The sequence below is a fragment of the Oncorhynchus gorbuscha genome, linkage group LG13, assembly GCF_021184085.1.
Source record: "Oncorhynchus gorbuscha isolate QuinsamMale2020 ecotype Even-year linkage group LG13, OgorEven_v1.0, whole genome shotgun sequence".
In the NCBI taxonomy this organism is placed as follows: Eukaryota; Metazoa; Chordata; class Actinopteri; order Salmoniformes; family Salmonidae; genus Oncorhynchus; species Oncorhynchus gorbuscha.
The window spans coordinates 88,812,939-88,834,044 of record NC_060185.1 but is presented as its reverse complement, the minus strand read 5'-3'; the positions used below and the strand labels follow the sequence as shown (position 1 = coordinate 88,834,044).

General features: G+C 45.2%; 1 protein-coding gene across 7 annotated transcripts in view; it reads left to right on the top strand.

Moving 5' to 3' along the window:
- LOC123993669 (rho guanine nucleotide exchange factor 9) overlaps nt 1-21,106 on the top strand; it is a 91,993-nt gene that overhangs the window by 41,427 nt on the left and 29,460 nt on the right. Inside the window, exon 1 of one of the 7 annotated variants that reach the window (XM_046296050.1) lies at nt 13,756-13,940. The exons of the other annotated variants lie outside the window; for them this stretch is intronic. Within the exon in view, the coding sequence (XP_046152006.1) occupies nt 13,902-13,940 (39 nt within the window). The 5' untranslated portion in view covers nt 13,756-13,901. Of the gene's footprint in view, nt 1-13,755; nt 13,941-21,106 lie in introns of those variants that run through there. 7 annotated transcript variants of the gene reach the window in all.

Here is a 21,106-nt window from a genome sequence, read left to right as displayed (position 1 = left end):
CTGTGTTTGCTATTCTTTATAGAATCTATCTATGGTTGTCATAGTTGTGTGTATAGGTGGCAGGGAAGTCAGGTGCAGGAGAATCAAAACTTGGTTAAATGGAGTAGTTTAATATCTTAAAACACATAACTCCAGCACCATGAAATACAATGAAACAAAGTGGATACGAGGACCCGTCGCACACCAAATACAAAACACGAATACTGAACATAAAACAATCTCTGACAAAGACATGAGGGGAAACAGAGGGTTAAATACACAACAGGAATGAATGGGATTGAAACCAGGTGTGTAGGAAGACAAGACAAAACCAATGGAAAATTAAAAATGGATCAATGATGGCTAGAAAATAAACTACTGGATGTCATAAGGTGAATGCACCAATTTGTAAGTCGCTCTGGATAAGAGCGTCTGCTAAATGACATAAATGTAAATGTAAATGTAGAAGACTGGTGACGTCGACCGCAGAGCACAGCCCGTACAAGGAGAGGCTTCAACTCTGGTAGAAGTCGTGACAATGGTGTCACAATAATGAGTGAAGAGGTGTGGAGTCAGGCGCAGAGAGCAAAAGATGTGGGAAAAACAACACGCTTTAATGTCCCGGAAACATAACATGTACAAAGTGAAAACACAAATGAACAGAAATATAAACGGACGGCGTGAAACCCAAAATGCAAACAAAAATACACTCAACCAACAAAACAGACGAACAAGCCCGCACGAAACAGAAGCGGGCTAAACAGACTATATATAACCCTAACCTAACAACCAAACTAGAAACAGGTGCTACCAATTAGACAAAACTAAACGAACACAGAACAACGGATCGGCGATAGCTAGTAGACCGGCGACGACGACCGCCGAGCGCCACCCGACCAAGAAGGGGAGTCACCTTCGGTAATATTCGTGACAGTACCCCCCTCCTGACGCGCAGCTTCCGCAGCGCGCCGACTTCGGCCTCGGGGACAACCCGGAGGCCGAGGCGCTGGGCGATCCGGACGGAGGCGATGGAATTCACTCAACATGGATGGGTCTAGAATATCCCTCGCCGGAACCCAGCACCTCTCCTCCGGACCGTACCCCTCCCAGTCGACGAGGTACTGCAAGCCTCTCACCCGGCGTCTCGAGTCCAGAATAGCTCGTATCTTGTACGCCGGGGACCCCTCGATGTCCAGAGGGGGTGGAGGAACCTCCGGTACCTAATTTTCCTGCATGGGACCAGCTACCACCGGCCTGAGAAGAGACACATGAAATGAGGGGTTAATACGATAATACGAAGGAAGTAATAATCGATAACAAACCTCATTTATTCTCCTCAGGACTATAAATGGCCCTATACACTGCGGACCCAGCTTCCGGCAGGGCAAGCGGAGAGGCAGGTTTCGGGTCGAGAGCCAGACCCTGTCCCCAGGTGCAAACACGGGGGCCTCACTGCGGTGACAGTCAGCGCTCTTCTTCTGCCTTATACTCGCTTGGCGTAATGACTCCTGGACTGCCCTCCAGGTCTCCTTAGAGCGCTGTACCCACTCCTCCACCGCAGGAGCCTCAGTCTGGCTCTGATGCCACGGTGCCAGGACCCGGCTGGTACCCCAACACGCACTCAAATGGTGACATGTTGGTAGAAGAGTGGCTTAGTGAATTCTGGGCTATTTCTGCCCAGGGAATATATCTAGCCCACTCGCCTGGCAATACGACCGCAGAAACCTACCCACCTCCTGGTTAACTCTCTCCACCTGACCATTACTCTCCGGGTGATACCCTGAGGTAAGGCTGACCGAGACCCCCAGACGTTCCATAAATGCTCTCCAAACACGGGAGATAAATTGGGGGCCCCGATCAGAAACTATATCCTCGGGCACCCCGTAGTGCCGGAAGACATGGGTGAAAAGAGCTTCCGCAGTCTGTAGGGCCGTAGGGAGACCGGGCAATGGGATAAGACGGCAGGACTTAGAGAACCGATCCACAACGACCAGGATAGTAGTGTTACCCTGAGAGGGGGGGAGGTCAGTAAGAAAATCCACCGAAAGATGGGTCCACGGCCGTTGTGGAACGGGAAGAGGTTGTAATTTACCTCTTGGCAGGTGTCTAGGAGCCTTACTCTGGGCGCACACCGAACAGGAGGAAACATAGAATCGCACATCCCTCCTCAAAGTGGGCCACCAGTACTTCCTCTCAAGACCTCTCACTGTCCTATAAACACCTGGGTGACCCGACGAGGGTAGACAATGAGCCCATCAAATCAATTGATCACGAACAGCCAGCGGTACGTACCTACGACCCTCCGGACACTGTGGAGGCGTAGGTTCCCCCCTTAGTGCCCGCTCGATGTCCGCGTCCACATCCCATACTACCGGTGCCACCAGCTTAGCTGCCGGAATGATGGGAGTAGGATCGATGGACCTGTCCTCAGTGTCATAGAGTCTTGACAGCGCGTCAGCCTTAGTGTTGAGGGAACCTGGTCTATATGAGACAGTGAAACGAAATCTGGTGAAAAACATGGCCCACCTTGCCTGACGAGGATTCAGTCTCCTAGCTGATCGGATATACTCCAGGTTACGATGGTCAGTCCAGATAAGGAAAGGGTGCTTAGCCCCCTCAAGCCAGTGTCTCCACACCTTCAGGGCCTTAACCATAGCCAACAACTCCCTATCCCCCACATCATAATTCCTCTCCGCTGGCCCGAGTTTCTTAGAAAAAAAGGCACAGGGACGGAGCTTCGGTGGCACACCCGAACGCTGTGAGAGCACCGCTCCAACCCCAGACTCGGATGCGTACACCTCTACTATAAACGCCAAAGAAGGGTCCGGATGTGCCAACACCGGCGCCTTAGTAAACATCGCCTTCAACTTATGAAAAGCTCTGTTCGCCTCTGCTGACCACTGTAGGACGGACGTAGTCAATATATAATTTGCACACATAACAGAATTCAGAAGATGGGCTGAATTCTGTTACCAAGTCAGAAACATAGGATAAATAAATGGGGGATATAACCAGACAATGAAAGCTCTTACAATATTCAATGATTACATTTCTCTAAAACAGGCTATAGGCTACATGTGCACTACCAAGTCAGATAAGTAGGCTAAGTTATGAGGGGGAAAGGGACCAAATTATAAGGGTGAGGCACATGAACTCACTGAAGTCTGAGATTTCCCAGTTCCAAGTTTCCAGTTGTTTTGAACGTGACAGAAGTCATGCTGGATTGACAGCATGGCCGATACATTCAACCTTTTCTGGCCCATGGTGTTGAGTGTTTATCCTTTTAAGCTTGGAAAAGAGACCCTTAAACCCAGACTTGGACCACACAAACTCTCCACTGAAAAGCAGGCTCGCGATTGTTTTTGCAACGCTTGCAGTTAGCCACTGATTCCTAACAAAACCACTCATTGTTGAATTTGCGATTTCCAACTTGTTGTGTAATGTTTATGTCCAATGGCCGATGAGCACCGATACGTTTTATCTATAATTTATCTTCCAATGACAAGGATTGAATATGATTTGCCAGTAGATTGTTGACTTGATTCATGATGATGACTGCTTGTCTAGCTTGCTAGCTAAGATTTTGAAAGTATGATGTTGACATGATCAGTCCAATCAAAGCTACGGTAGATATAATGTAATTTGTCCTCATTTTATATGTGGCCAATTACCTTGAGCCTTCTTGAATGGGCACTTCTAATGTAACTCTATGGCAGCACCCAAGGGGCTTGAATTATCGAGCTCTGCCTGTAGATTTTGCATTGAGTTGTGTCCCCATGAGTGACAGAAAACTGAGCCAATCATGGCGCAACTAGAGAACATTACCCACCCCTACACTCTGAAACACCTGCATTTTGGAGCTGCCTGACTCAAGAAAGCAAAATAAATATTACTTTATTCAAGTGTTTGTCTTTTGAACCCGGCACCCAAAGACTTTTTGTTACTACAAACATTTGAACTGAGCCAATTTCTCTTACTATGATATACTGTAACTGTGTTTGCTATTCTCACACAGTCTATGGTGTTATAGATGGGTTTGCTATTCTCACACAGTCTATGGTGTTATAGATGGGTTTGCTATTCTCACACAGTCTGGTGTTATAGATGGGTTTGCTATTCTCACACAGTCTATGGTGTTATATAACTGGGTTTGCTATTCTCACACAGTCTGGTGTTATAGATGGGTTTGCTATTCTCACACAGTCTGGTGTTATAGATGGGTTTTCTATTCTCACACAGTCTTTTGTTATAGATGGGTTTGCTATTCTCACACAGTCTGGTGTTATAGATGGGTTTGCTATTCTCACACAGTCTATGGTGTTATAGATGGGTTTGCTATTCTCACACAGTCTATGTTGTTATAGATGGGTTTGCTATTCTCACACAGTCTGGTGTTATAGATGGGTTTGCTATTCTCACACAGTCTATGGTGTTATAGATGGGTTTGCTATTCTCACACAGTCTGGTGTTATAGATGGGTTTGCTATTCTCACACAGTCTATGGTGTTATAGATGGGTTTGCTATTCTCACACAGTCTATGGTGTTATAGATGGGTTTGCTATTCTCACACAGTCTATGGTGTTATAGATGGGTTTGCTATTCTCACACAGTCTATGGCGTTATAGATGGGTTTGCTATTCTCCATTGTTTACAGTCTCATAGGCCTACAATGTGAGAAGATAATGACTGGTGTAAATTCTACTGTCAGTTAGATATCACCTAGACCCTCGGGCATAGAGTCAGATTGATTAGGTCTACTGTCAGTTAGATATCACCTAGACCCTCGGGCATAGAGTCAGATTGATTAGGTCTACTGTCAGTTAGATCACCTAGACCCTCGGGCATAGAGTCAGATTGATTAGGTCTACTGTCAGTTAGATATCACCTAGACCCTCGGGCATAGAGTCAGATTGATTAGGTCTACTGTCAGTTAGATATCACCTAGACCCTCGGGCATAGAGTCAGATTGATTAGGTCTACTGTCAGTTAGATATCACCTAGACCCTCGAGCATAGAGTCAGATTGATTAGGTCTACTGTCAGTTAGATATCACCTAGACCCTCGGGCATAGAGTCAGATTGATTAGGTCTACTGTCAGTTAGATATCACCTAGACCCTCAGGCATAGAGTCAGATTGATTAGGTCTACTGTCAGGTAGATTACCTAGACCCTCAGGCATAGAGTCAGATTGATTAGGTCTACTGTCAGTTAGATATCACCTAGACCCTCGGGCATAGAGTCAGATTGATTAGGTCTACTGTCAGTTAGATATCACCTAGACCCTCGGGCATAGAGTCAGATTGATTAGGTCTACTGTCAGTTAGATATCACCTAGACCCTCGGGCATAGAGTCAGATTGATTAGGTCTACTGTCAGTTAGATATCACCTAGACCCTCGGGCGTAGAGTCAGATTGATTAGGTCTACTGTCAGTTAGATATCACCTAGACCCTCGGGCATAGAGTCAGATTGATTAGGTCTACTGTCAGTTAGATCACCTAGACCCTCGGGCATAGAGTCAGATTGATTAGGTCTACTGTCAGTTAGATATCACCTAGACCCTCAGGCATAGAGTCAGATTGATTAGGTCTACTGTCAGTTAGATATCACCTAGACCCTCAGGCATAGAGTCAGATTGATTAGGTCTACTGTCAGTTAGATATCACCTAGACCCTCGGGCATAGAGTCAGATTGATTAGGTCTACTGTCAGTTAGATATCACCTAGACCCTCAGGCATAGAGTCAGATTGATTAGGTCTACTGTCAGTTAGATATCACCTAGACCCTCGAGCATAGAGTCAGATTGATTAGGTCTACTGTCAGTTAGATATCACCTAGACCCTCGGGCATAGAGTCAGATTGATTAGGTCTACTGTCAGTTAGATATCACCTAGACCCTCGAGCATAGAGTCAGATTGATTAGGTCTACTGTCAGTTAGATCACCTAGACCCTCGAGCATAGAGTCAGATTGATTAGGTCTACTGTCAGTTAGATCACCTAGACCCTCAGGCATAGAGTCAGATTGATTAGGTCTACTGTCAGTTAGATCACCTAGACCCTCAGGCATAGAGTCAGATTGATTAGGTCTACTGTCAGTTAGATATCACCTAGACCCTCAGGCATAGAGTCAGATTGATTAGGTCTACTGTCAGTTAGATATCACCTAGACCCTCAGGCATAGAGTCAGATTGATTAGGTCTACTGTCAGTTAGATATCACCTAGACCCTCGGGCATAGAGTCAGATTGATTAGGTCTACTGTCAGTTAGATATCACCTAGACCCTCGGGCATAGAGTCAGATTGATTAGGTCTACTGTCAGTTAGATATCACCTAGACCTAGACCCTCGGGCATAGAGTCAGATTGATTAGGTCTACTGTCAGTTAGATATCACCTAGACCCTCAGATTGGGCGTTAGAGTCAGATTGATTAGGTCTACTGTCAGTTAGCTATCACCTAGACCCTCGGGCATAGAGTCAGATTGATTAGGTCTACTGTCAGTTAGATCACCTAGACCCTCGGGCATAGAGTCAGATTGATTAGGTCTACTGTCAGTTAGATATCACCTAGACCCTCGGGCATAGAGTCAGATTGATTAGGTCTACTGTCAGTTAGATATCACCTAGACCCTCGGGCGTAGAGTCAGATTGAGTCAGATATTGATTAGGTCAGATTGACTGTCAGTTAGATATCACCTAGACCCTCAGGCATAGAGTCAGATTGATTAGGTCTACTGTCAGTTAGATATCACCTAGACCCTCAGGCATAGAGTCAGATTGATTAGGTCTACTGTCAGTTAGATATCACCTAGACCCTCGGGCATAGAGTCAGATTGATTAGGTCTACTGTCAGTTAGATATCACCTAGACCCTCAGGCATAGAGTCAGATTGATTAGGTCTACTGTCAGTTAGATATCACCTAGACCCTCGAGCATAGAGTCAGATTGATTAGGTCTACTGTCAGTTAGATATCACCTAGACCCTCGGGCATAGAGTCAGATTGATTAGGTCTACTGTCAGTTAGATATCACCTAGACCCTCGAGCATAGAGTCAGATTGATTAGGTCTACTGTCAGTTAGATCACCTAGACCCTCGAGCATAGAGTCAGATTGATTAGGTCTACTGTCAGTTAGATCACCTAGACCCTCAGGCATAGAGTCAGATTGATTAGGTCTACTGTCAGTTAGATCACCTAGACCCTCAGGCATAGAGTCAGATTGATTAAGTCTACTGTCAGTTAGATATCACCTAGACCCTCAGGCATAGAGTCAGATTGATTAGGTCTACTGTCAGTTAGATCACCTAGACCCTCGGGCATAGAGTCAGATTGATTAGGTCTACTGTCAGTTAGATATCACCTAGACCCTCGGGCATAGAGTCAGATTGATTAGGTCTACTGTCAGTTAGATATCACCTAGACCCTCGAGCATAGAGTCAGATTGATTAGGTCTACTGTCAGTTAGATCACCTAGACCCTCAGGCATAGAGTCAGATTGATTAGGTCTACTGTCAGTTAGATCACCTAGACCCTCAGGCATAGAGTCAGATTGATTAGGTCTACTGTCAGTTAGATATCACCTAGACCCTCGGGCATAGAGTCAGATTGATTAGATCTACTGTCAGTTAGATATCACCTAGACCCTCAGGCATAGAGTCAGATTGATTAGGTCTACTGTCAGTTAGATATCACCTAGACCCTCGGGCATAGAGTCAGATTGATTAGGTCTACTGTAAGAATGTGGCAGGAAATGCTGACAGGTTCCAATGGTAATTTCAGGGGGAAATTACACCTTTAATTAAATCTAACATGAATTGTCCTTCATCACAGGTCGAGGATAATAACGGTTGGGATTGATTCATAGAGCAAGGTGATATTATACAAATATGTTTAGGAGATGAGGTTGACAGGATATGGTTTGTGGTATGGGTTTTGGTTGAATAGGGTTGTGGTTTGGTTTGTCCTCACTCAGAGGTAAATATTGTTTTTGTGTATCGGGCATTATCCCCCCTCCCTCCTTTCTTCCGTGATAGGTGATCCTGTTAGCCTCGTATCAGTATTCTGGCAGGACCGCCTCTCGAGCTCTCGCTGCATCACAGCCAGCTCTCTCTTTGTTCCATCTTTCCGGTCCAAGACAAGCAGAAGGCTCAGCAGCCCGCGCGTAGGCCGCAGACAGACAGAAAGACAGACAATCATTTTGTGTGTTGTTGAGTGTCAGCTGTCTTGAATCCTGACCGTGTCGGTTCAGGGGGAGAAACAGCGAACACCTGCGAGTGTTGACCCGAGGAGAATAATCGGTGCTGACGGACGGTGATGAGGATGATGATGGTGAGGAAGATGATGCATCTGTTCGCAAGCCTTTTATGAGCTGCAATAGCGCGTGTAGGGTGAAGACAATACGCGTAGCCTGGGAGAACCGTTTTTCCCCCTGTCTTTTTCTTTTCAATCTGTAGCCAAATGGTGGATGCTGTCTGGACCGTTAAATTCAAACAGTCCCGGTCGAGACCAGAGCAGAGCAGCAGCGAGCGCCTCCCGTCATCCCGACAAGGAGCACACAAACAAGGCAGCAGCCGCATCCCTCTCGCCTTACAGCGTTGCACCATGGCCTTGGATGTCCAGACATTTGTTGTGTTCACGGTGATCGCGGTTCTGGTGCTTGTGAACGTTCTGTTAATGTTCATCCTCGATACGCGTTAACTGGACCGGCGCTTGAACACACAACCGTTTGAGAGAGAGGGAGCAAGCGCGCGTTCAGTCGTTCGTTGAGAGCGGGACACACATCGCATCTTCAACATGGCCACACAGTGAAATGAATGACGTTGGTACAATCAATATATGTGTATTTATGTCCAGTGTATCCCCTGAATCCTCCCGTTGTCTCGTCCTCTGGCCGTGTGTATTTATGTCCAGTGTATCCCCTGAATCCTCCCGTTGTCTCGTCCTCTAGCCGTGTGTATTTATGTCCAGTGTATCCCCTGAATCCTCCCGTTGTCTCGTCCTCTGGCCGTGTGCATTTATGTCCAGTGTATCCCCTGAATCCTCCCGTTGTCTCGTCCTCTGGCCGTGTGTATTTATGTCCAGTGTATCCCCTGAATCCTCCCGTTGTCTCGTCCTCTGGCCGTGTGTATTTATGTCCAGTGTATCCCCTGAATCCTCCCGTTGTCTCGTCCTCTGGCCGTGTGTATTTATGTCCAGTGTATCCCCTGAATCCTCCCGTTGTCTCGTCCTCTGGCCGTGTATATTTATGTCCAGTGTATCCCCTGAATCCTCCCGTTGTCTCGTCCTCTGGCCGTGTGTATTTATGTCCAGTGTATCCCCTGAATCCTCCCGTTGTCTCGTCCTCTGGCCGTGTGTATTTATGTCCAGTGTATCCCCTGAATCCTCCCGTTGTCTCGTCCTCTGGCCGTGTGTATTTATGTCCAGTGTATCCCCTGAATCCTCCCGTTGTCTCGTCCTCTGGCCGTGTGTATTTATGTCCAGTGTATCCCCTGAATCCTCCCGTTGTCTCGTCCTCTGGCCGTGTGTATTTATGTCCAGTGTATCCCCTGAATCCTCCCGTTGTCTCGTCCTCTGGCCGTGTGTACTTATGTCCAGTGTATCCCCTGAATCCTCCCGTTGTCTCGTCCTCTGGCCGTGTGTATTTATGTCCAGTGTATCCCCTGAATCCTCCCGTTGTCTCGTCCTCTGGCCGTGTGTATTTATGTCCAGTGTATCCCCTGAATCCTCCCGTTGTCTCGTCCTCTGGCCGTGTGTATTTATGTCCAGTGTATCCCCTGAATCCTCCCGTTGTCTCGTCCTCTGGCCGTGTGTATTTATGTCCAGTGTATCCCCTGAATCCTCCCGTTGTCTCGTCCTCTGGCCGTGTGTATTTATGTCCAGTGTATCCCCTGAATCCTCCCGTTGTCTCGTCCTCTGGCCGTGTGTATTTATGTCCAGTGTATCCCCTGAATCCTCCCGTTGTCTCGTCCTCTGGCCGTGTGTATTTATGTCCAGTGTATCCCCTGAATCCTCCCGTTGTCTCGTCCTCTGGCCGTGTGTAGCTGGTGTGTAGCTGATGCTGTTTTTGGTGGTCGTGGTTGTGCGGGTAAAGCTCTGTAATGTTTCTCTGGTGATTGTAGAGAAGTCACCATATTTCCTCTGAAGGCCATGTTTTACCCCCCATTTCCGCCCGCTCTCCTCTTCTCTCCTCCATGTTTTACCCCCCATTTCTGCCCGCTCTCCTCTTCTCTCCTCCACGTTGTACAATGTATCTCTGTGATTAACAGCACTGAAATGTGGGCTTTGGTTTAGTCCTCTAATCAATTATTATATATTTTTTCTAACGGTATTTCAGATGTGTAGCTATTATTTGGGATGCTTTTGACGGGGTGTAATAATGTTGTATTATATTCAGCAACAATGATTCATCCTTATCTCGCAACTACAAGGGATTTTTATAGTGATTTACTGGTGGTGCGTTTGGAAGGATTTCTACGTGTGTTATAGTGGTCCAAGATGTTTTAATGATGCACAACATAAACTTTCACACGGGACATTATCAACCAATAGCTGCCAGCTAGAGGAGTCCCTCAATGCTCCAACACACACATCGGTTTCCCCCATTTAAACCATGCAACATGTATCTATCTCATCATTACTCTATGCCTCAACACCTGCCTGTGAATCCATTTCAGACACAATAAACCGGTATCAATCAATAGAGATGAATAGAACTGTCTTTATTCTAAACAACACACAATCACAAGGAATTGTATTACATATGATTAAACAGATGATAATCTGGGCATTTAGCTTTACTATGGGACATTCTTCATATCTGATGGAAGGTGAGGTTTATACATATTATATGGTATGAGAGTCCTGGCTAAATTCCCAATCTGGCCATCATAGCCACCGAATCATCCCCAGCTTCCAATTGGCTCATTCATCACCCCTCCTCTCCCCTGTAACTATTCCCCAGGTCGTTGCTGTCAGGGAGAATGTGTTCTCAGTCAACTTACATGGTAAAAAAGGGGTTAAAATGAATAAATAAATGAGAGACTAGATGATGTGTTAACATCCCGGAAGTCTCAAAACTCAGACCTATCAGATATAAAGCCCTGGCAGACTGACCTATCAGATATAAAGCCCTGGCAGACTGACCTATCAGATATAAAGCCCTGGCAGACTGACCTATCAGATATAAAGCCCGGCAGACTGACCTATCAGATATAAAGCCCTGCAGACAGACCTATCAGATATAAAGCCCTGGCAGACTCAAACCTATCAGATTTAAAGCCCTGGCAGACTCAGACCTATCAGATATAAAGCCCTGGCAGACTCAGACCTATCAGACCTATCAGATATAAAGCCCTGGCAGACTCAAACCTATCAGATTTAAAGCCCTGGCAGACTCAGACCTATCAGATATAAAGCCCTGGCAGACTCAGACCTATCAGATATAAAGCCCTGGCAGACTCAGACCTATCAGACCTATCAGATATAAAGCCCTGCAGACAGACCTATCAGATATAAAGCCCTGGCAGACTCAGACCTATCAGACCTATCAGATATAAAGCCCTGGCAGACTCAGACCTATCAGACCTATCAGATATAAAGCCCTGGCAGACTCAGACCTATCAGACCTATCAGATATAAAGCCCTGGCAGACTCAGACCTATCAGACCTATCAGATATAAAGCCCTGGCAGACTCAGACCTATCAGACCTATCAGATATAAAGCCCTGGCAGACTCAGACCTATCAGACCTATCAGATATAAAGCCCTGGCAGACTCAGACCTATCAGACCTATCAGATATAAAGCCCTGGCAGACTCAGACCTATCAGACCTATCAGATGGAAACACACACACACATGCCACTGCATGTGACCGAGCATCTCTGCACAATATACCTATCAGATAGGTCTGTGTGTATGTGCGTGTGTGTGTGTGTGTGTGCGCGCTTACATTGTGCAGAGAGATGCTCGGTCACATGCAGTGGCATGTGTGTGTGTGTGTTTACATCTCAATAGGATACAAGACAAAACAAAGTAAGTTCATCCTCTCAAACGGATCATAACAGTGTGTTCATGTATCTATGGTACAGACAGCCTTTCAATAGGATCATAACAGTGTGTTCATGTATCTATGGTACAGACAGCCTTTCAATAGGATCATAACAGTGTGTTCATGTATTTATGGTACAGACAGCCTTTCAATAGGATCATAACAGTGTGTTCATGTATCTATGGTACAGACAGCCTTTCAATAGGTTCATAACAGTGTGTTCATGTATCTATGGTACAGACAGCCTTTCAATAGGATCATAACAGTGTGTTCATGTATCTATGGTACAGACAGCCTTTCAATAGGATCATAACAGTGTGTTCATGTATCTATGGTACAGACAGCCTTTCAATAGGATCATAACAGTGTGTTCATGTATCTATGGTACAGACAGCCTTTCAATAGAAGCATAACAGTGTGTTCATGTATCTATGTTACAGACAGCCTTTCAATAGGATCATAACAGTGTGTTCATGTATCTATGGTACAGACAGCCTTTCAATAGAAGCATAACAGTGTGTTCATGTATCTATGTTACAGACAGCCTTTCAATAGGATCATAACAGTGTGTTCATGTATCTATGGTACAGACAGCCTTTCAATAGGATCATAACAGTGTGTGCATGTGTGTATGCATGTTTGCGTGTGTGTGTGTGTGTGTATGCGTGTGTGTGTGTATGAGTGTGTGTGTGCGTGTGTGTATGTGTGCGTACGTTTGTGTGTGCGTGTGTGTGTGTGTGTGTGTATGCGTGTGTGTGTGGTATCTATAGTTTCAGTGTAAAGCCGAGCCCTACAGGCATCAATATTGTTCACACATTTGGAATAATTCTCCATGGCAGGTGTTTCCTAATAGAGTTATGTTAAATGCTGTGCAGTCTGACGTGCCAATATGTGTGTGTGTGTGTGTGTCTGTCTGTTTTTTTTCTGTGTGTGTGTGTATGTGTGTGTGTGTGTGTGTGTGTGTGTGTGTGTGTGTGTGTGTGTGTGTGTGTGTGTGTGTGTGTGTGTGTGTGTGTGGGTGTGGGTGTGGGTGTGGGTGTGGGTGTGGTGTGTGTGTGTACGCGCCAGTGTGTGTATGTACGTGCATGCTTCTGTGTGTGTCGGAGGTGTGTGTGTTTCTTACTGGTTTCAGCCAGTGCCTCTTTGATTGGCTGAGAGACTCTGGGCATAAGTGTATTGCATAACTGGGTTGGTAGGCTCAGGCAGGAGGACGGAGGGAGAGAGACAGACTCAGTACATCACTCGCAGAGGAGAGGAAGAGCCTCTTTCTGGAATACCGTCTCATTTCCTCCACATCTCTGTCTCTCTCTCTCTCTCTCTCTCTCTCTCTCTCTCTCTCTCTCTCTCTCTCCTCTCTCTCTCTCTCCCTCTCTCTCTCCCCTCTCTCTTTGTCTTTCTCTCTCTCTCTCTCTCTCTCTCTCTCTCTCTCTCTCTCTCTCTCTCTCCCTCTCTCCCTCTCCCCTCTCTCTTTGTCTTTCTCTCTCCATATATATATTCCCTCTGTCTCTCTCTCTATCTATCTATCTATCTATCTATCTATCTATCTATCTATCTATCTATCTATCTATCTATCTATCTATATTTCCTTCTCCCTCCCTCTCTCTCTCTCTCTCTCTCTCTGTCTCTCTCTCTCTCTCTGTATTCCCTCTGTCTCTGTCTCTCTCTCTCTAGCTTTCCTTCTCACTCTCTCTCTCTCTCTCTCTCTCTCTCTCTCTCTCTCTCTCTCTCTCTCTCTCTCTCCTCTCTCCCTCTCCCCTCTCTCTTTGTCTTTCTCTCTCTCTCTCTCTTTCTTTGTCTCTCTCTCTGAAGGATCATTACCTATATACCTGTTTCCTAAAGGATTATTGCTAGGATGGTTAACTGACTAGATACATCCATGCATACGCTGTCTGACCATTTTAATGCCACAAACATGGTAAGGATGTTTTCCAGTATCTGTGTGTGGTGTGCTGTCGAGGCTGCTGCTAGCTGCAGTGGGTGAATGCTGATGTGTTTTGGTGTGGTGTGGTGCGTGATCGTGTTAGCGAGGGGATTAGCCCTTCAGCTTGGCAGTTTACCACTGTCCTTATTATGTGTGACCTGGAACCAGATATTTGCATCATTACCTGTGTCAAATTAAACCAATGCATGTCTGTATGTATCGGTAATTTGACCCAAATACCGGTTTGCAGTCGGTTCCGCTTTTATCTTTGATGTTGTTGCTGCAATGTTACCCAATAGCTCATCAGCACCACATATTTCAGTGATACTGTCTGTGGGTCTAGCTATGCAGTAAACATATATATATATATATATATAGAGAGAGAGAGAGAGAGAGAGAGAGAGAGAGAGAGATAGAGAGAGAGAGAGAGAGAGAGAGAGAGAGAGAGAGAGAGAGAGAGAGAGAGAGAGAGAGAGAGAGAGAGAGAGAGAGAGAGAGAGAGAGAGAGAGAGAGAGAGAGAGAGAGAGAGAGAGAGAGAGAGAGAGAGAGAGAGAGAGAGAGAGAGGACTGTCTCTTTACAGTAGACTGATAGTTCCAGAGGTATAGGAGAGAGGGATGTCTCTTTACAGTAGACTGATAGTTCCAGAGGTATAGGAGAGAGGGATGTCTCTCTACAGTAGACTGATAGTTCCAGAGGTATAGGAGAGAGGACTGTCTCTCTACAGTAGACTGATAGTTCCAGAGGTATAGGAGAGAGGACTGTCTCTCTACAGTAGACTGATAGTTCCAGAGGTATAGGAGAGAGGACTGTCTCTCTACAGTAGACTGATAGTTCCAGAGGTATAGGAGAGAGGACTGTCTCTCTACAGTAGACTGATAGTTCCAGAGGTATAGGAGAGAGGACTGTCTCTCTACAGTAGACTGATAGTTCCAGAGGTATAGGAGAGAGGACTGTCTCTCTACAGTAGACTGATAGTTCCAGAGGTATAGGAGAGAGGACTGTCTCTCTACAGTAGACTGATAGTTCCAGAGGTATAGGAGAGAGGACTGTCTCTCTACAGTAGACTGATAGATCTAGAGGTATAGGAGAGAGGACTGTCTCTCTACAGTAGACTGATAGATCTAGAGGTATAGGAGAGAGGACTGTCTCTCTACAGTAGACTGATAGATCTAGAGGTATAGGAGAGAGGACTGTCTCTCTACAGTAGACTGATAGTTCCAGAGGTATAGGAGAGAGGACTGTATATCTACAGTAGACTGATAGTTTCAGAGGTATAGGAGAGAGGGATGTATATCTACAGTAGACTGATAGTTCCAGAGGTATAGGAGAGAGGGATGTCTCTTTACAGTAGGCAGATCCAGCTAGATAAACAGGTTTGGGAGCAAGAGGATGTTTTTGGCATAGAAATATAATTAATAGAACGGGCTTGCAACCTCTAACCCATCGTTGACTTAAATTAATCTATTCTATGGATTCTATTTCTATGGTTGTTGGTTGGACGTCAGATCTCCTGGCTGCATGGTAAGCAGGTTTCCTTTGATCAACGAAAGGCAGCCCCTACTGGGAAAGAGAGAGAGAGGGAGACCGGGGGAAAAGAGAGAGAGAGAAGAATGGGAGAGAGATTGGTTATGCAATTATTTTAATTTAGAGGAAAACACTGTGATGTATCAGGGAGGGGGGGGGACTGATCTCGTTATCCTGGGGAGGGTATGGAGGGATGAAGAGAGGAATAAACAGGGACTGGTGTTAGTTCTGGCTGGATATATACCCACATCTCAGAGAGATGTAGCTACGGTGTTGTGATATCACATTAAAGAGATGTAGCTACGGTGTTGTGATATCACATTAGAGAGATGTAGCTACAGTATTGTGATATCACATTAGAGAGATGTAGCTACAGTATTGTGATATCACATTAGAGAGATGTAGCTACGGTGTTGTGATATCACATTAGAGAGATTTAGCTACGGTGTTGTGATATCACATTAGAGAGATGTAGCTACAGTATTGTGATATCACATTAGAGAGATGTAGCTACAGTATTGTGATATCACATTAGAGAGATGTAGCTACGGTGTTGTGATATCACATTAGAGAGATGTAGCTACAGTGTTGTGATATCACATTAGAGGAATGTTGTAAGCATAGTGAATAGGGTGAAATACTCTAGTATTTAATACTCGAAATACTCTATATTTTTTCAATGGGGTTGAGTACTGTTGTAGAGGGACCGTGGAGAGAGCATGTAATCCAGTAGGGGGGAGGGGAGTGAGGCTTACTCCCAATAGAAATGCTGTTTTTGGGGATCCTCGCCCTCGCAGGTGGGTCCCTTGGAGGTGGCTTGGCGGTGGATAGGATTCTGTGAAATATGGCATCTGCTTTGAATTTTCCAGTATGGATCCCTCTTGGCACCTGTGTAGGAATTCCCACCACGTTGCTATCCAATCCCTTCAGATCTACTATCCAATCCCTTCAGATCTACTATCCAATCCCTTCAGATCTACTATCCAATCCCTTCAGATCTACAGTCCAATCCCTTCAGATCTACTATCCAATCCCTTCAGATCTACTTTTCAATCCCTTCAGATCTACTATCCGATCCCTTCAGATCTACTATCCAATCCCTTCAGATCTACAGTCCAATCCCTTCAGATCTACTATCCGATCCCTTCAGATCTACAGTCCAATCCCTTCAGATCTACTATCCAATCCCTTCAGATCTACTATCCAATCCCTTCAGATCTACTATCCAATCCCTTCAGATCTACTATCCAATCCCTTCAGATCTACTATCCAATCCCTTCAGATCTACTATCCAATCCCTTCAGATCTACTATCCAATCCCTTCAGATCTACTATCCAATCCCTTCAGATCTACAGTCCAATCCCTTCAGATCTACTATCCAATCCCTTCAGATCTACAGTCCAATCCCTTCAGATCTACAGTCCAATCCCTTCAGATCTACTATCCAATCCCTTCAGATCTACTTTTCAATCCCTTCAGATCTACTATCCGATCCCTTCAGATCTACTATCCAATCCCTTCAGATCTACAGTCCAATCCCTTCAGATCTACTATCCGATCCCTTCAGATCTACAGTCCAATCCCTTCAGATCTACTATCCAATCCCTTCAGATCTACAGTCCAATCCCTTCAGATCTACAGTCCAATCCCTTCAGATCTACAGTCCAATCCCTTCAGATCTACTATCCAATCCCTTCAGATCTACTATCCAATCCCTTCAGATCTGCTATCCAATCCCTTCAGATCTACAGTCCAATCCCTTCAGATCTACTATCCAATCCCTTCAGATCTGCTATCCAATCCCTTCAGATCTACAGTCCAATCCCTTCAGATCTACTATCCAATCCCTTCAGATCTACTATCCAATCCCTTCAGATCTGCTATCCAATCCCTTCAGATCTACAGTCCAATCCCTTCAGATCTACAGTCCAATCCCTTCAGATCTACTATCCAATCCCTTCAGATCTACTATCCAATCCCTTCAGATCTGCTATCCGATCCCTTCAGATCTACTATCCAATCCCTTCAGATCTACTATCCAATCCCTTCAGATCTGCTATCCGATCCCTTCAGATCTACTGTCCAATCCCTTCAGATCTACTATCCAATCCCTTCAGATCTACTATCCAATCCCTTCAGATCTGCTATCCGATCCCTTCAGATCTACTGTCCAATCCCTTCAGATCTACTATCCAATCCCTTCAGATCTACAGTCCAATCCCTTCAGATCTACTATCCAATCCCTTCAGATCTACTATCCAATCCCTTCAGATCTGCTATCCGATCCCTTCAGATCTACTGTCCAATCCCTTCAGATCTACTATCCGATCCCTTCAGATCTACTATCCAATCCCTTCAGATCTACAGTCCAATCCCTTCAGATCTACAATAGGGGGTATGGGGTAGAGGGTAGGAGGTATGGGGGTAGGGCGTATGGGGGTCGGGGTTAATCTATACCGTCTCTGCTGATGTCTTGAGGTTAGAGGTCAGGAGAGCCTTAGCTCCCTGTCACCTTACAGACTGATTGTGATTGGTCAATATTTCCTCGAGGCAACTAACATGTCTGCCGTAGAGTTATAATGCTTTTGGTTGAAACTGCAATGGAAACACATGTCAAATGGGAACTCAAAAACAGAACACCATGCACAGAAGAGCCAACACACTCCTGACTGAGTGCCATTGATATTTCTGTTGTACTGAATTCTAAATAAAAGCCATAGGGCCATAACCATTCTTTCTAGTGAACCATTCTAATGCTTTGTGGTTGAAAGCTGAATGAATGGCCAGACTCTCTATATGTGGCTCTAGTGGAACATGACCAGAGACCTATTGGCCTATATAGAGTGCAGTTTGGGAGGCAACCATTGATCTATAATTAGAGTGTGTGACCTTTAACCTTCTGAGGTTTCTGATGTTTCCTAGAGTGTCCTTGTTTTGTCACCTCATCCATACTAGCCAGACATTTTAATCAGGTTCCGTCCATGTTCCATCCCTCCAGGCTCAACTGTCTGTCGCTACCCATGATCCCTCTGCTATCTGCTCTTCTTTGATTGGCTCTTCTCCCTGAGCTATCCCAGTAGTCCACGGGGAGGCGTGGCTGGAGGCAGAGTTTAAAAGGCAAACTGCTGTTGAGCTGTGTGTGCGTGTGTGTGTGTGCGTTTGAGTGTGCGTGCGCGTGTGAGTGTGCGTGCGCGTGTGCGTGCGTGTGTGTGCGTGTGTGTGTGTCTGTGTGTGCATGTGTGTGTGTGTTGGGATCTGTGCCTGCCTCAAGGTGACATGGAGACATTACTCAGAGTGATGGATAGGAGTGGGTGGCTGAGGAGTGTTCAAGAGTTGGGTGGATAGTGGTGTGTGTGGTGGCTCCCACTCAGAACAGACTAATGATGTCATCTCAGTCTTCTCTGCTCCTTGAATAAGAAGGACACACACACACCACTATGCGCCCTCACAAACACACACCACTATGCGCCCTCACAAACACACACCACTATGCGCCCTCACAAACACACCAGGGTTTCCGTTAACTGCTAATAGCTGGGTTTTGGACAATAAAAAAATACATAAAATTACCACTGGCTAATTGTCCTGGAGAAGGAAATAAACTCCATTGCAAAATTAGGCTTTTTAGCATATTCACTGATGGAAATACATTTAACCAGTCATGCTTATCGGTCTATAGGTTAATTTGCATAATTTAATGGATTAACATTTCTGCTTGTGTATTTTCGTTAGTCGTTGTGTGGCCTATCTAACCCATACAGATACAGAGCTTATATTTGAGCTGAAAACGTGTTTTTATAAGCCCAATCATTGCGTAAACAATTCTAAATGCAATCACGTGTTAACAACAGTTTGGATTTTGATTTCTCAAGATGGCTTCCCATTCACCATTCAATAGGCAACATTTGGCAGACTTCAGCGCGTCACTACCTTGCAATGAGCTGGAGGCAGTATGCTTTAATTGTTTGAAACCTGAATGTTTTACTTCATATTATGAGGCATGTTTTACCTTGCTTCAAAGTAGCCTACAATCAAAAGGATTTTATAAAGACCAAATGCCAACTTTCTTTCATTGTCCAGCAGCCAAACGCCTAATCCTATCAGCAACCCAGTCTAGTTGTTGCATCTTTAGATCTCCCTTCTTTCTGAATTTCTAACGGATATTTTCATCTCTGTCACATGAAACCACCAACATGTACGGTATGCTTTTGGCAACAGTGTTTTCCAACTATTTGCATAGCCTACTGCCGTGTGCACATCGCTGCGCTTGTAATGTGAAAAGATAATAGTTCATCAACATTTGAAGCTAAATATTCTGATTTGTTGATTCAGCCTCATTGTTTACAAAAAAATATATGCATGTATCCTAGGTCTACTGGTTGTATGAATTTGGGATCAATCATCCCACAACTGTCCCAGAGTGTTTGGAATAGGCTATTTCTTTCTCGCATAGAACGACAAGCTGTAGTGGAGCGGGTCGAGAGTTTCAAGTTCCTTGGTGTCTACATCACCAACGAACTATCATGGTCCAAGTATATCAAGACAGTCGTGAAGAGGGCACGACAAATCATTTTCCCCTTCAGGAGATTGAAAAGATTTGTCATGGGTCCCCAGATCCTAAAAAGGTTCTACAGCTGCACCATCGAGAGCATCCTGACCGGTTGTATCACCACCTGATATGGCAACTGCTCGGCATCTGACCGTAGGGCGCTACAGAGGGTAGTGTATACGGCCCAGTACATCACTGGGGCCAAGCTTCCTGCCATCCAGGACCTCTATAATAGGCGGTGTCAGAGGAATGCCCATACAATTGTCAGAGACTCCAGTAACCCAAGTTATAGACTGTTTTCTCTGCTATCGAGCGCCAAGTCTAGGACCAAAAGGCTCATTAACAGCTTCAACCCCCAAGTCATAAGACTGTTGAACAATTCATCAAATGGCCACCTGGACTATTTACATTTACATTATACCTACCTCATCCCCTGTTTTTATTTACTTTTCTGCTCTTTTGTACACCAGTATTTCTACTTCCACATCATCATCTGCACATCTATCACTCCAGTGTTCATTTGCTAAATTGAAATTACTTCACTACTATGGCCTATTAATTGCCTTACCTCCTTACTTCATTTGCACACACTATATATAGATTTTCTCTATTGTGTTATTGACTGTACGTTTGTTTATGTGTAACTTTCTGTTGTTGTTTTTGTCGCAATGCTTTGCTTTATCTTGGCCAGGTCTCAGTTGTAAATGAGAACAGGCCAACCTGGTTAAATGAAGGTGAAATAAAAAATAAAAAAAATGAAAATTGACCCCTGCCCCCTCTCTTTTGTACACTGCTGCTAGTCGCTGTTTTTTTATCCAGTCACTTCGCCCCCACCTACATGTACAGATTACCTCAACTAGCCTGTACCCCTGCACACTGACTCAGTACCGGTGCCCCCTGTATATATCCTCCACACTGACTCAGTACATTTACATTTACATTTAAGGTGCCCCCTGTATATATCCTCCACACTGATCCTTAGGGGGTGGGGGTGAGAGGGATTACTTAACCTACCGGTTCCCCCTGTATTATAGTTTGTTCCTCCACACTCGGGAGCTGTACTTCCTCAGTGGTAGGGAGGCGA